Below are 14,469 nucleotides of genomic sequence, written 5' to 3'. Positions count from 1 at the left end.
GACCTAACGATTTTAAAAATTACATATATGTCTAGAAGATATTTTTGATATGCCATTTTGAGTGTCAGATATCACACACTCAAGAGGTAACTATGCAAGCAACTATGCACGTAAACAATGGTTCTGATGAATAATTGGTTGAATGGTTAGGGGGTGCAAAGACACCTTACAGAATAGACCAGAAGCAAGGAACAAAATGAAGTCTGGTTATATAAGCATGCTTAAAGCTGATATTGAAAAAAATCATTTACATATTTTAAGAAAGAATATGCAAAATCCTTAAGAGATGACTTTAAAGAGAAGAGAAAACAAACAAACCACAAAAACAACAAACGCAAGTTGGGACACAGCATCTGGGTTGGCACCTAGTACTAAAAGATGCCCTGAATGTAGGAAGCGAAAGCAATCTATTTTTCAGGTGATGACCCATGCGATGGTGGATGTGTTTCAGCGAACTTCAGCTAGCCTCAGTGGGTCTGGATGGCAAAGTCTCTCTTATGATTTCACCTTCACCAGGCAATCTTTCAAGAGATATGCTGCTGATTTTCCTTGGGCTCCTTTAGAGATAAAGGGTACTGTCTTGGAGAGGAAGCAGGGATTTTCCAATTTCTTGAATGGGATACTCTCCTGCTTAGAATTTAATAAACACATGGTCAATTTTGACATCAGGATCTTGTAATATTGTTGAGAACTGGTCTTGGCTTTGTACAATTCTGTGCACTGATAAAGTTTTGATTTTTAGGTTGAGAAAAAAATTCCAACTACCACCTAGAAGCCACCTGGTAATCAGAAAGATAGTCTTCCCTTGGCACACATTACATTTCCATACACTCTATTGAAAGTTTCAGGCCAACGAGGAGTGCATATACCAGGCTAAAAATGGATATTTCTAGAGATTTCTGATGAACCAAGTAGATGTATGTGTGATTAAATAGAAGTTGCATTTTATTTGAAAATTATTATGCAGCAATTGGTTAGATTATCTTGATCTGGAAGACAAGTTTTATCAATAAAGTCCCTATTCATAATTCCTACTAAGCAACGATAAACACAGAGAAAGAAGAATAAATTCATGTGACATTCATGGTTGACCTTCCTTAGATAAAAACAACATCAAAAGTGACATCTGCCTGGAAAATCATTATTAGTAAGTCTTTGCACATTTGGAGTCATTTCTTCCTTTTCATGGTATACTAGCTGTGGTATGCATCTCTGACATGAATTTCTGGAGTGTTGTTTACTTATAAAATATACTTAATTTAGGCAGTCATTGTACTCTGTTGCTCGAATTTATTTCTCAACCAAATTCTATTTTCATTATTTTCTGTTTCAAAGTATATCTATTTTCAAAATATTAACAACAATTAATAGTACTCTTATAGTGTCAGGAATCCTATAATCACAAAATAAAATTTTTGATGATGACCAGGAAAATGTCATCAATTATTAGATCTCACCAAAAATGCAATTAATCAGGCACTATTTGAATTTCAAGCCAGTGAGAAGGACAGGGGATGGCCTAGTATAAAGTCAAATATAAAAGTTAGAGGCCAAAATTCATTTAAAAGAGTAATTAATATATTGCTCAAGGAAATATAATAAAAGCTACTATACAGAAATTTCAGACTCTGTAGTACTTTCAGTAAATTTTATAAAAATAAGTAATAATTCTGAAGAATAGGAGCATAAGATGATAAGAAATTCATTAAGTTTGCTGTCAAGGGATGCAACCATGCCCCCGCCTCTGATTATGACATTATAATGGACTAGTTTGACCTAAAAAGAAATTCTCAAGCATATTTTTACACTCCATTTCTTCATCTTCAGTTCTCATAGCTGTTTCACTCCTACTGAATCTCCATCAGAAACATGGGACCCTTAGTCCATACAACTAAATTCAACAATTATTTTGGATAACTGTGTATAGGGATTATCCCAGGTGAAGGCCCCGTCCTCAAACAGCTTACAGCACAGTGGAAGAGAAGAATGTAGAGAATTACATGTCTCTTAGTTGGGTCTACTAGTGACTTTCATTATCAAGGTCTGCATGATCGTGTGTCTACTTCCTTCATCTCTGCACCACTGGACATTTGCTAACCACTACCTTCCTTATTCTAAATATCCTCTCATCCTGCCACATTTTGTTTTTGCTTTTAAAAAATATCATTCTCAGACACCTTTATTGAAACCTACTTTCCCATTAGTCTTTTATATTTCATCATTCTTTTCAGAGTCTTATCATCTCCTCTTAGTGTCAAATGCTTAAAAGTTGGTCTCACTATTCCCAAGAGTTCATAATCACCCGGGGGATAATGACTCCTAAGGCTGTATTTCTGCTATCTATGTATATTCTCTAACTTCAGAAGCACATTTTCAACGGTCTGCGAGATAGTGTCTGAGTTTTTTAAAGGTACTTTAAAGTTCACATGTCTTAATCAGATTCATTCTCCTGGAAATGGACTATCCTTCCCATTTTTGCCAGTTTGGCAAATAGCACCACTGTTTTCTCACCCTCTCAGATTTGTCTCCTTGGCATCATTCACTATTTTTCATAGCTTTACTCATACTTCTACTTCTCAGATCTCTACTTACCTATCCTTCAAAGCTTGGCTGTGGTTTTCATATCCCTAACTCATATCACCCTATGTTTCCAGTAGCATGCATTTAACATCTGAATAGAGCCTCTCATGTCTTTATTTTTAATCATCTAACTCAGTACATGGTATTCTCCAACACGATACACAAATGATTAGAAGGCAGAGAGCATGTCTCATTCACCTTTGGATCCCTCATGGGAATTGGCATAGAGTAAATGCTCAACAAATGCTTATTGAATGCAATGAATTCTCATAATATTCCAAATTCCCTGTTCATTGTAAAAAATTTTCAGCTATGACTGCTATGACCTTTTGCTACAGTTGCTGAGTTGGTGAAATGCAGCCTCATACTGAATAAAAACAATGGGCGTAATTCAGTCTAGGCAACCTCAGAGAAGCACACCACTCTCACATCATATGCGGGTCCCCTGATGACTTCATCGATGTAGATAATAAGCATTTCAGAGCAAAATTAAGATTGCAAAAGATATATTTTGCAATAGAAATGAATGAGTAGACAGTTTTTAAACGGCAGGACACTGCTCTACTATCTCTTATTACCAAAACATTATAAAACACTCGTCATAGTTTCATTTGAACACATAGTATCAAAAATAGTGTTTTTTTGAGATTATTGTATTTTAGCTATTGCAAATCTATTTAAAGGAAGCATTTAAATTTTCATGAGCTAAAAATATATCCTCATTTTGAAATAAACTTTTAATTCTACTTTTTGGACAGTAATGGGAAGGCATGCAAAATAATGAGACTCATGTCAAAAAAAAAAGTCAACCTGTATTTAAGTAAAAATTTATCAAAAACAAGATTTAAAAACAAGGCAATCTATCATCCATATTTCAGATATAAAGGGAATGTGACATATAGACTAATACCCATGAACTTAACTTGAAACTTAAGATAGCAGTCACAAAACCATTTGCAACCACAACACAAGGAATGCATTAGTTTTTTTAAGAGAATAAACTGAGGGTGGATGGGACGGGAGGGGGGTGGGGGAGAGGGAAAATGGGTGACGGGCAGTGAGGAGGGCCCTTGTTGGGATGAGTACTGGGTGCGGTACATAAGCCAATTAGACAATAAATTGTATTCATAAAAAATAAAGAAATACAAATAAAACATAAAAATAAAACTAATCTAATCCGATCTGTAATCTAATCTAATCATCTACTTAAGTAATATAATTGGCCTTCTGAAAAGAAATAACAATAGCTTCAAAATTTATTTACAGGCCATGATTAAGAATGAAAGGCCTTATATAAAGCACAAAGTTTATTATTAATTATCCATATTTATAAACAGAGAGAAAACAGAGACATAAATTTAATCTGTTCTGTAGTTTAGACCTGGATTTAATGTTTTGCCAATTTCATCACAGATAAATTCTAGAGTTTTCTAAGTAATTATATGTAGCAACAATAAGAGCAAAAGGAAGATAAAGAAAGGGAAAAAACACAATAATTCAATTAGAAAAATTAAACAAATAATTTGACTTTATTTGGTATAACACAAAGCCTCCAAGCCAATTTAATAATTATTTAAAAAAATTTTTTAATGTTTATTATTTTTGAGCGAGAGAGAGAGAGAGCATGAGTGGAGGAGGAGCAGAGAGAGGGAGAAACAGAATCCGAAGCAGGCTCCAGGCTCCAAGCTTGTCAGCACAGAGCCCAACGCAGGGCTGGAACCCACAAACTGTAAGATAATGACCTAAGCCGAAGTCGGCGCTCAACCAACTAAGCCACCTGGATGCCTCCAATTTAATAATTATTTTTAAGTGATGTAGAAAATGGGTGGGGAGAAAGGGAGGGTACAATGCAAATAAAATTTTAAGGCCTTCTCCCAGCCCCAGAAGTTATTTATAATGTAAAAAATTCCAGTGAGTGCATTTGAAATCATTTCATCCATCTACTTTTCCTCCCCCTTCTCCCACCGTCACTGCTCTGCCCTCCTCTAATGAGTTTCCTTCTCTCATATTAGGGACATTATTGAAATCAGGGTTGTATCGCCCCAACACAGGGACTTGTACCATCAAGTTAGAGATTCTTTCTCATTCACTTCAACTTCCTCAGAAAGTCTTGGTCATATTTTATTTTCAGTACATGTTTGTTGAACCAAATGAAGAGCCACAGATTTGTCAGTGTATAATTACCTCATTAAACAAGAGACAGGGATAATATTATTCTGCTTTGCTTTACTTAAAAAGATAATGCTTTTCTTATAAAAAAAAATATCTGCAATAGAAGAGATAACAACAGAGGGTGTTTTAGCTTCAAAGAGGAATATTGAAGTGAAACAGTTTCTCAATAAGTGGAGTAACCTCTGAGGTTGAGTGCTAACTACACTTTATAGACAAGTTCTACAGTTTTTTTGTCACATAAAAGATGCTTAAGAGTGTTCTCCTATTTCAGCAACATCAAAATTTTTTATATATATCTCTAGGAAAAAAATCAGAGAAGGAACAGAAGTACATAAAGACTATCTGCAAAAAAAGGATGCAAAAATATGGAGATAATACCCTAACTAAGGAGCTACACATAGACTGCATTGTCTAACAAGTGTGCTGGAATTCAGATAAGCAAATGATTTGAGAGTCTGAAGGCAGCAATGACACTAACTGACCTCTAAAGTCACTTTGAGATTTGACGAGAGCTCATTCCGTCCTCAAATGTCATAAGAGCTCAGCAAAGTGATCCAGTTTTAAAGGACTGAATTAGAATAAAAAGGGTAATATGGCCACACTTTTTATCAGTGTTAATTATTAACACTGAGATTAAAAAAGAAAAGGCTGAGAGTCCGGTAAGCATACTAATTGGACACTTTTTCAGCTTGTTTTCCTTGTCAGTGTGAATATTTTAGAGCAGTTCAAAGGGAAATACACACCTGAAGAATATGCATTCAACAGGGACTGAATATAAATGTAAAAACATTTTAAGTGAGAAAGGATTATAGGAAGTGATGATAACATATCCCCACCTTGAATGAGGAAGAGCACAGAGAGTGGGGTTGATTTGATGCCACAGGATAGAAACTTCCCCCTTCCTTTCGTTTCAGATCCTTGATATATTTAAACATATCTGCTCCTGGGTGTTACTTCTTGATCTCCCACAAAAATAAGAAATTGACTAAAAGGTATTCAAGGTGAGAATATGATTCTTACTGATAATTTTAGAATGCTATCTTCGTGAGACTAAACATTTTTATGACGCTTTCATGATTAAGCTATTGTGTTATGTCAAATCTACCTAAAGTCAATAATCAAAATAACTTCTCATTACTATTTGAATAATAGTGAATAATTCTAAAACCAATTAATATGGTGAAATTATTGTTACTCATTATTTAATTATAAATTATTAGATGCTATTACCTCATTTAATTTCTCCCACAATAGTGTGATTTATAATTGAAGGAATCAGGACTAAGAAAGGTCAGAATACTGCACTGCTACTACAAGGAAAAACCAGAATTTAAACCGATGTCATCAGATTGCAAAGCTTATTTTTTAAACTACTATATTCTACCCACAACATTGCTTCTTCTCTAGGACAGTATCTTCTTTGGATTTTTTTATATCGTGCTGCTCATTTACTGGAAAGCTTCAGCAGCACACGTCTTGATTGGAGACAACCTCTGTAATTACTTGCTGTCTCTAATCACCAGGAAGAAGCAGAAGTGAGTAACGCCCTACAGAAGTGGGGGCACGATGGACTTGGGGATACTCGGCAAGCACAAAGCCATTCACAGATGGCTACAAAAGTAGAAAATGCAATCCTGTTCTGGCAACAAGAGTGCCATGCTGAAAAACACAACATGGAAATGCATCCTTTCCAGGGTATATAAGTGTCTTCCTGCCAAAAAAAAAAAAAAAAAAAAGCAAGCCAGGCATTTGTTTTGAGATATTATGCTTCTGCTATTAACAAGTATTTGTATATCTCTGGCAAAATGGGAGACACAGATTTGCTACTAAATTTAATCTACATGAAAACAGTACAAACCAACAGTGACTAGATGGGGTACCTTAACTGTGACCCCCACTGGGAAGGTGAATTGAAAATTGGGTGGGTGGGAGAAGAGTAGAGAGACAGCTCTTTATCCCACACTAAGTGGTGAAGTTAGTCTCCGTCCTCATTACTCTTGTTCATATAAAAATGGTACTTCATTTCCAATTGATATTTCACATATACCATCTTATTTCTGAAAGCAAAGTGAAAAGCACATGGCATATTCAAAATGACTTCATGATGAGCTGTACCATGCTTTAGCTATCAAAAACAATGTATTCTAAGCACTATCAAAAACATGTGGAATGAGGGGAATGAATAAAACAATGATTGAGCCTAACACATAGTTCTGAAAATGTAAGAGTTTTGAAGGAGGGGGGTGCTCAAAAATATTAGTGTATAAAAATCAAAATGATCTTTTAAAAATCTGAGAACATCAAGAGGCATAAAATAAAGCTAGGCATTTAGTGTGGTCAAATTTTTTACACTATTTAAGTTTTTAAAGTCTGCCTTATAGATCAATTGCTATTTTCCAATTTTAATTTATTTCTATGTTATACTATTTGGAGGTTTACCTAGAGGAAAATATATACTGTTTTCTACCCTTTGTTCATTCTTACTCTGAGCAAAGCATATTGTCAAGCAAGAAAGTAAATGTGATTATTCTATTGTGAGACCACTTAATTATGATTAATGATTTTGAAGGGCATTACACCCAGGACAAGATCAAATCTACAGATGGCTCTAGCATGGTGTGATCTGAGGGAGGCGAGGTTCTAAAACTGTCTCCCACGTTGGCCTGCTGGGTGCCAACCTTTCTAGTCACCTAGCCAGAAATCACACAATTTCACTGAGTTGATTCTTTATCTCATACATGCATTACTACTATTAAAATGTTTTCTGGGTTGCAAGGAAGGCCCTAGAATTCTGCCCTGCTCACATTAACACAAATTTTCAAGTGCATTTGCCATCTCACTAAGAGACCCAAGTTCTTTTTCTGACTTGGAGAGTAAAACATGTAAGAAAAATGGAATAGAAGGAGAAAATCACAGATTGTTGCATCTGAGTAAGATTTTAGACTTAATTTTGTTAACTGCCTTACAGATGATTGGAAGCAGATCCAGAAGGTGTTTGTGACCTACCCAATCATAATGGAAATATTGGGATTGGAGGTCAAATGGGGTGTTTCTTATATTTGAGTTGTTGAACACCATATATGGTTACATGATACATAACAAAGTCAAGTTAACTTGCAAATGCGATTCAGGGGTGACTGAGAAGAATATAGTGACTATGGCATTAAGTCAAAAGTCAAGATAAACACTGACAATAGAGCTAAAGAAAAGGTTAAATACTACTCTGAAGACAACTGCCCAACGAAGATAAGGGCGAGCTCTTCCACAGTCAATTTATGCTCTTAATGTGATGATGGTTTTGAGCTTAGTATTTGGTTATCACTTGAATTATGAATTCATTGCAGCAAGTTTCCAATTATTTTAACATTTAACATTACTAAACTTACTATCATGAGCTCCCTATTCTAAAATACTTTATCCCATCAGGTATGTTTCATTGAAATAATAAATAACCAATTTCCCCAGTCTTATCAAAGGATCAACATGAAATAATCATAATATTGATAATAATAAAGAGCAAAGAAAAATACATTAGTTATTTTTTCATAAGTTAATATATAATTAATAAAAAATCCTTAAAATACTTTTTAATGATATCATTTTCATTACTGCTTTGCAGAGACCCATGGATGTAAGTACCTTGGGCCTGAAATTATTAAAATGGTGGGACTCAGTCTAATTATTAGATTCAAGTTTCACGAAATTATGTTTATTCTTACAGTGTATTCTTTTTCCTAAGCTAATGGGAGAATAAAACCTCATTCATCATTTGGCAGTAAGGTGGGTTGGAATATAGGATAAAGCTTATTTTAAAACCTATTAATCCACAGGCCCTCTTTATAAAATTGTGTTTATTATGCTAAAGTATAGAAAATAAATAAAAGCTTTTGTAAAACATAACTGCATTTCACTGCCCGTCTACTTAAAATTTCCTTTTAGTTATTTTAGTGACTTTTAGTTATTTCCTTATACAGCATCTGTGGTAACTATTTTTATCATTAGTTTTTCTAACGTATACCCAGGTCCCATCATGACATTGGAATATTGTTTTTACAGTGGAAAATGATCTTCTAACCTTTACAATGAAAGTTAATCCAAAAGTCAGTTTTAACTACATTACTTCACATAGGTTAAAATTCAAGGAAAATATTTGAGGTAATAATAATTCGGAACTAGGACAGCATCCAAAATGGTATTTTCATGGAAAATCCAATACAAATCCTGATTAAAACCCAACCAAGCAAAATGCTGCAGATTACCTGGATTCCAACTAAAGGTGACAAATGAATACTTGACAGGTTTCAATTCCAATTCTATTTATGTCAGAATGATCCATTAGTATTGAAGATGAAATTACCAGAGTTCAAGCAATACAATTGTACTTTATGACTAGATAGCAGTCTGAAAACTTGGACCCAACAAAACTTATTCAAATGCCAACTGCTACATTTGGATCACCCAAAGTGAATCATATCTCCTGTCATTACCTATAGATCAGGGCTACCATGAATCATGGCTAGTGGATGACAAATGATTATATAAAACTGAATTTCAAGTGTCAGTTACACACAAAATCAGAAAAATCAGTTATATTATGATAGTCTTTGCTGTTGACAAGACTGAAAACATGGTTATAAAAAATAACTAAGCACCTTATTTGGGGAATGCTCGTCAGTAAACTTTCTGATTTCTTAACACGCTCACCTGTTAAGTTTTCCATGACATGTATGTTTCCTCAAAAGTAACCGATAATGTGTTTGTCATACATAATTGTTTACTCATCATTTCTTTCTTATTTTAAAGGTCAAACCCCCTTAAACTCAAAAAACATAAAAATAACATTAAAATGTGATTATAATGCCAATGAGACAAATTCCTTTCTGTTAATATAGCTGACATCCAAAAATAAAGACTTAATTATACATGTATTGTTTAGAGCGAGATAAATCTTTTTTCAAACACAAATAAAATTGTAACATCAAAAACTAATCACAGATATAGGAGGAATGTCCTTAAATTAAAGCAATCCTGCCTTCTTAGGTATGTGTATGTATAATATTACTATAGCATCTTAACGTAGCTTTTACTTTTGTTCAAAGCATTTCAAACATATTTGCCTTAGAAATATATATTCATCAGCAGTGCAATTTATGCCAGAATTTTATAGTCATTTAAAATGATACTAAAAAAAGTTAATTCTTAAAAACCACATCAAACTCCCATCCACATAAGCATACACCACCATACACACAGATAAGCATGCCTTTATAGCCATAAGGCAAAAATGCCATATAACTCTGATGGTTCATCAAGAGGGATATCAATCAGCAGATCCTAATATCATATCTTCTCACCCAGATAACAACATAGAAAAATAATTGTTTAACATGATTTAGTTTAGCCATAATTTCACTTGGGCTCATTTATCATCTATTACTCTCTAAGGTTGGATTTTAATATTCATAGGTAAACTTCCAGAAAAAAATCAGACTTCCCTGCATTAACATGCTCTATTTGCATACCATCACTAAAGAAACCAGTATATAACAGAACTTAGAACGTCTTATTTCACTTTGGGGATGGGATGGCGAAAGGCAAATCCATTTCCAGTGTTCATCAGAGATAAAATGTGTGCGATCTCTCTTCCTTCCCCTACGTATAACCAAATCTCTTTTTATGTTTGAAATAATCATAAAATTAGTATGAACTTTACTGTTTCATTATTTGGCACAAACCTATTCCTAAAACATTTACTCATAGCCTGAAGTCCAAAAAATAAATCACCTACTTATTTTGGGAAACATAAACAAATGTGAAAGGTTTATAAGAACTATCTGCAACCTAACTTTATAACATAAAGAAATTGTTGAGAAGGCCAACTGCGTTCATTATGAGAATCATCTCACAAAAGGGTAAGAATACGGAGTCCTAAAATTTGCTTTCTTCTCTTTCCCTTGCACAAAAATGAGAAAAAAAAAAGAAAATCTTACAATTAAAAGACAGGGGAGTTCTAATAGTATTTACAATCTATTTTTTGAGAATAAGATAACATTGTTTTCCTTGTTTGACTCCATTTCAGCATCACTCAAAATGAGAAGTTCCAAAATGCTTTCCTAAATACCTCAGAAAAGAAAGAATTGAGCAAAGCGTGTTTATTTTCATTTCCTTTCACTGAGGCTGGACGATTGCAGTTGAAGAAATAGTTGCATGACAAAAATGAATAGAAGAAAACAATAACACAAGACCTTTTTCAGCTGCTATTGTTTAGGTATTATGAATTAATTTAGGGTTTTTTTTCATAGAAGGTGCTACTCTGATTTATTTGTAAATGTGTTTACTTCTGACAGCCTGTTTTAAAATGATGGTGCAAGTTTGGTGAATTTTATCTATACAGTTATGTTTCTTTATTGGGTATTTCTGGACTTTAGCAAATATTTATTTATTTTTTTTAGGTACAATAGTTTTAGTGTCAGCTATTTTATTTTGGATTTAGACTGAGCCTCGCGAGTCTACGTTTCATGGCTCACTAGCGTGATTATGTGTGTGGATGCTGTGTTTGCCCCTACCATTTTCCATATGCTCTGCCTCACCAACACTGCCATCCGGCGTGGTCCTTTCGTAGCTGTCCTCTGGGAGTGGAAGGGCACCCAGCCTTGGCCCTGATGAACTCTTACTGCTTGGTGTCTCTGACTCCTCCAGCCCGCTGTCATAGCAACTCTGCAGTGACCCCTGATGTGGGTCCTGAGGCTGACTCACAACAGAAAACGTCACTCTACGAAACGGCTGCAAAAGAAAAGATTCTGAATGTCACCAAAGTATCAGATTGGAAATGATCTTATTACAAAACACATAAATCACATATATCAAGGACTACTGGCGACTCATTCAATACAAAATGGTTAGAGATGTTCACATCTATTTGGTTAACTGTATTATCTGAGGCAGTGATTAGAATTTCCATAATAAAATGGAAAAAAAAAAAACCTGGAAATTCCGTTTCTGAAACAGAGATAAGAAAACAGCAATTTCACTAAAATACACATTTGACTCTATGTTAGCACCACGTATTCAACCTTTTTCTGTTCTGTAGTCTTCACTTCAAATATGCTTTTCACATATAGACTCTGTTAACAAGCGTCACTGATTTGGGAAGGCACTACATATTGAACTAATCATCGTAGGAATTCATTTTTTTAGTTTCTTTAACCACGGAATAGAAAATAAACCCAAAGCTTAATTGTATGTGTTACTGTGACTGTTTATAGTTTGTTCAACAAAAGTTACGTCATGTACAGCTTTTAAATTGTAATTTTAAAGCATTGTAAATTTTTATCCAGTTGGATCCCACCATCGACTCTGACACTGAAGTTGGCTGCACTGAAGATTTACTATGTATGGAATTTACAGTTTATTGTAACTACCAAATAAAACAAAAAGAAATTAGGCTCATTAAGGGAACAAACTAATGCCATGCATTGATAGGGTTCTGTACATAACAGTCAGGGAAACAAAGAAAAACAATAAAGAAAGGTTCTGTAATATCTGTATGAGATTATTCTTGGCAATAGTTGTAGCCATTAAAAACTTGTGTATGACTTGAAAATGGAATAAATGTAATTATTAAACCTACAACTCAGACTGGTTCTTTTTAATATAAGGTTTATACATAAAAATGTTGCCAGAAAATAGTGAGAAAGGTAAAAAAAAAAAAACAAAAAAAACCTTTAATGCACTTTTATAGCTTGAATTCTAATGGTACAAATCACTAGCCATGACAGGGACCAAGCTACACATGTAGGTTATTAAAGAGAAATCTAAGAAGAGTTACAGTATTTCCTACAAATTTATTGAAACTGAGTTCACTAAATATAAATACGTACTTCCACAAATCTCCCCTTTATTTTATCTCAAAACACTGGCCAGTAATATTGTCCATTATTAGTATTTCTAACCCAGCATCTTGCCCTCCAAGTACTTATTTGTACTTTATAAAATTCTATTATTCATATTAATTAAAAATCAAACTTTTAGAACCACTGAATCTTATTATGAAGGGAAAACATTTTTCCTCTTTATAATGTTTCACTGAATTGGAACTAAAGTATTTTAAAACAATTATGAAATATTTCTAGTGCAAACAGTATATACATCATGGCCCAAAAGTTACTGGCAATAAACTCTAGACACATTACTCTTATTTCATGAATAATTCTATTTCTTCACAAGAGTACGATTGTGATGTTTTAACACACATTTAAGTAAATATAGAACCAATTTGTATTTACTATGTTGTATCTCATGTGCACATATTTTTAAATTATTTTTTCTATTTATCATTCCCAGTTGACTGCAAATTATCTGGATTTCTTCAGTCTCATCTCAGAAGCAAGGCCACTCACAGTTTCCTAAAACCTCACTGTTCTGCCCAAAGAAAATATTCAGTGAACACTATTGAAAAATAAGCTCTAAATGACAATGTTGAATTTAGGAAAGAATACTAATGGTCATTCAGACACATCACTTCAAGTCATAGCAATGGGGCACACACACACTCACACACATGCACGCATGCACACAGAAAGGAGTGTCAAATGTTGCTTTTGATTCTATTTTAGTGATTCTCAAGTCTTTTAGGAACAATCTTCATTAAGCCAAGAAAGATCAACATGAATACAGAAACACTAATACAGACTAATACATTGACAAAGGAAACTATGTAATAAATTATGAGAAATGTTATTCCATTTAGATATAAAAATAGAAAAGATGGTGAGGTTTATGTGATGGTAGTAAACTCAGAATCTGTAATTAGGGGTGCCTGGGTGGCTCAGTTGGTTAAGCGTCCGGCTTCGGCTCAGGTCATGATCTCGCGGTTCGTGGATTCGAGCCCCGCGTCAGGCTCTGTGCTGTCAGCTAGCTCAGAGCCTGGAGCCTGTTTCAGATTCTGTGTCTCCCTCTCTCTCTGACCCTCCCCTGCTCGCGCTCAATCTCTCTTTCTCTCTCAGAAATTAAAAGAAAAAAACATAAAAAAATTTTAAAAAGAATCTGTAATTAAATGCTGATTCCATTAAAGTAGGAATAGGACAACACAGTGGTGATAGGTTATGTTTGTAATGAAAAATGTCAAAAATGAGATAATTATTTTTCTATTGTGCACAGTATAACACCTTCTATAAATCTGTGTATCCTGTGAGTATTTTAATTTCCATGAATTATTTTAGATTACGTATTAAATTTAATGATGAAAGGAAAGATGTTTTAAATTTAAAATACTAAGATCTATTTATATAATAACAAATGTCTAAATTCATGAATAGTTCTTTGTTGTATAAAAAACTAAAAAAAAATAAAAAAACAACAACAAAATACCTAATGGATGAAACAAAAGTAATTGGCAATAAAAATCCAAAATACAGAATATCACACAATGGATTTTTTAAAAATCCCATCTATCATATTTTAATGTTTATTTATTTTTGAGAGAGAGACAGAAAAAGAGAGAGTTCACAAGTGGAGGAAAGGCAGTGAGAGAGGGAGACACAGAATCCAAAGCAGGCTACAGTAGGCTTTGAGCTGTCAGCACAGAGCTTGACACAGGGCTCAAAATCATGAACCATGAGATCATGACTTCAGCCAAAGTTGAAGCTTAACCTACTGAGCCACCCAGGTGCCTCCATCCATTTTTAAACACATTTAAAAATATTCCATCACAATTCA

The 14,469-nt window shown here is 34.0% G+C and overlaps 1 protein-coding gene across 1 annotated transcript in view; it reads right to left on the bottom strand.

The window, feature by feature from the left end:
* Positions 1-14,469, bottom strand: part of LOC144222404 (protocadherin-7) — a 220,200-nt gene that overhangs the window by 17,549 nt on the left and 188,182 nt on the right. Inside the window, exon 3 of the mRNA XM_077752884.1 lies at positions 11,319-11,535. Within this exon, the coding sequence (XP_077609010.1) occupies positions 11,319-11,535 (217 nt within the window). The remainder of the gene's footprint in view (positions 1-11,318; positions 11,536-14,469) is intronic.

Source organism: Crocuta crocuta, unplaced genomic scaffold (assembly GCF_008692635.1).
Source record: "Crocuta crocuta isolate KB4526 unplaced genomic scaffold, BGI_CrCroc_1.0 scaffold805, whole genome shotgun sequence".
Classification (NCBI taxonomy): Eukaryota; Metazoa; Chordata; class Mammalia; order Carnivora; family Hyaenidae; genus Crocuta; species Crocuta crocuta.
The sequence above is the reverse complement of the archived record's forward strand: the minus strand, read 5'-3'. Positions and strand labels throughout refer to the sequence as shown.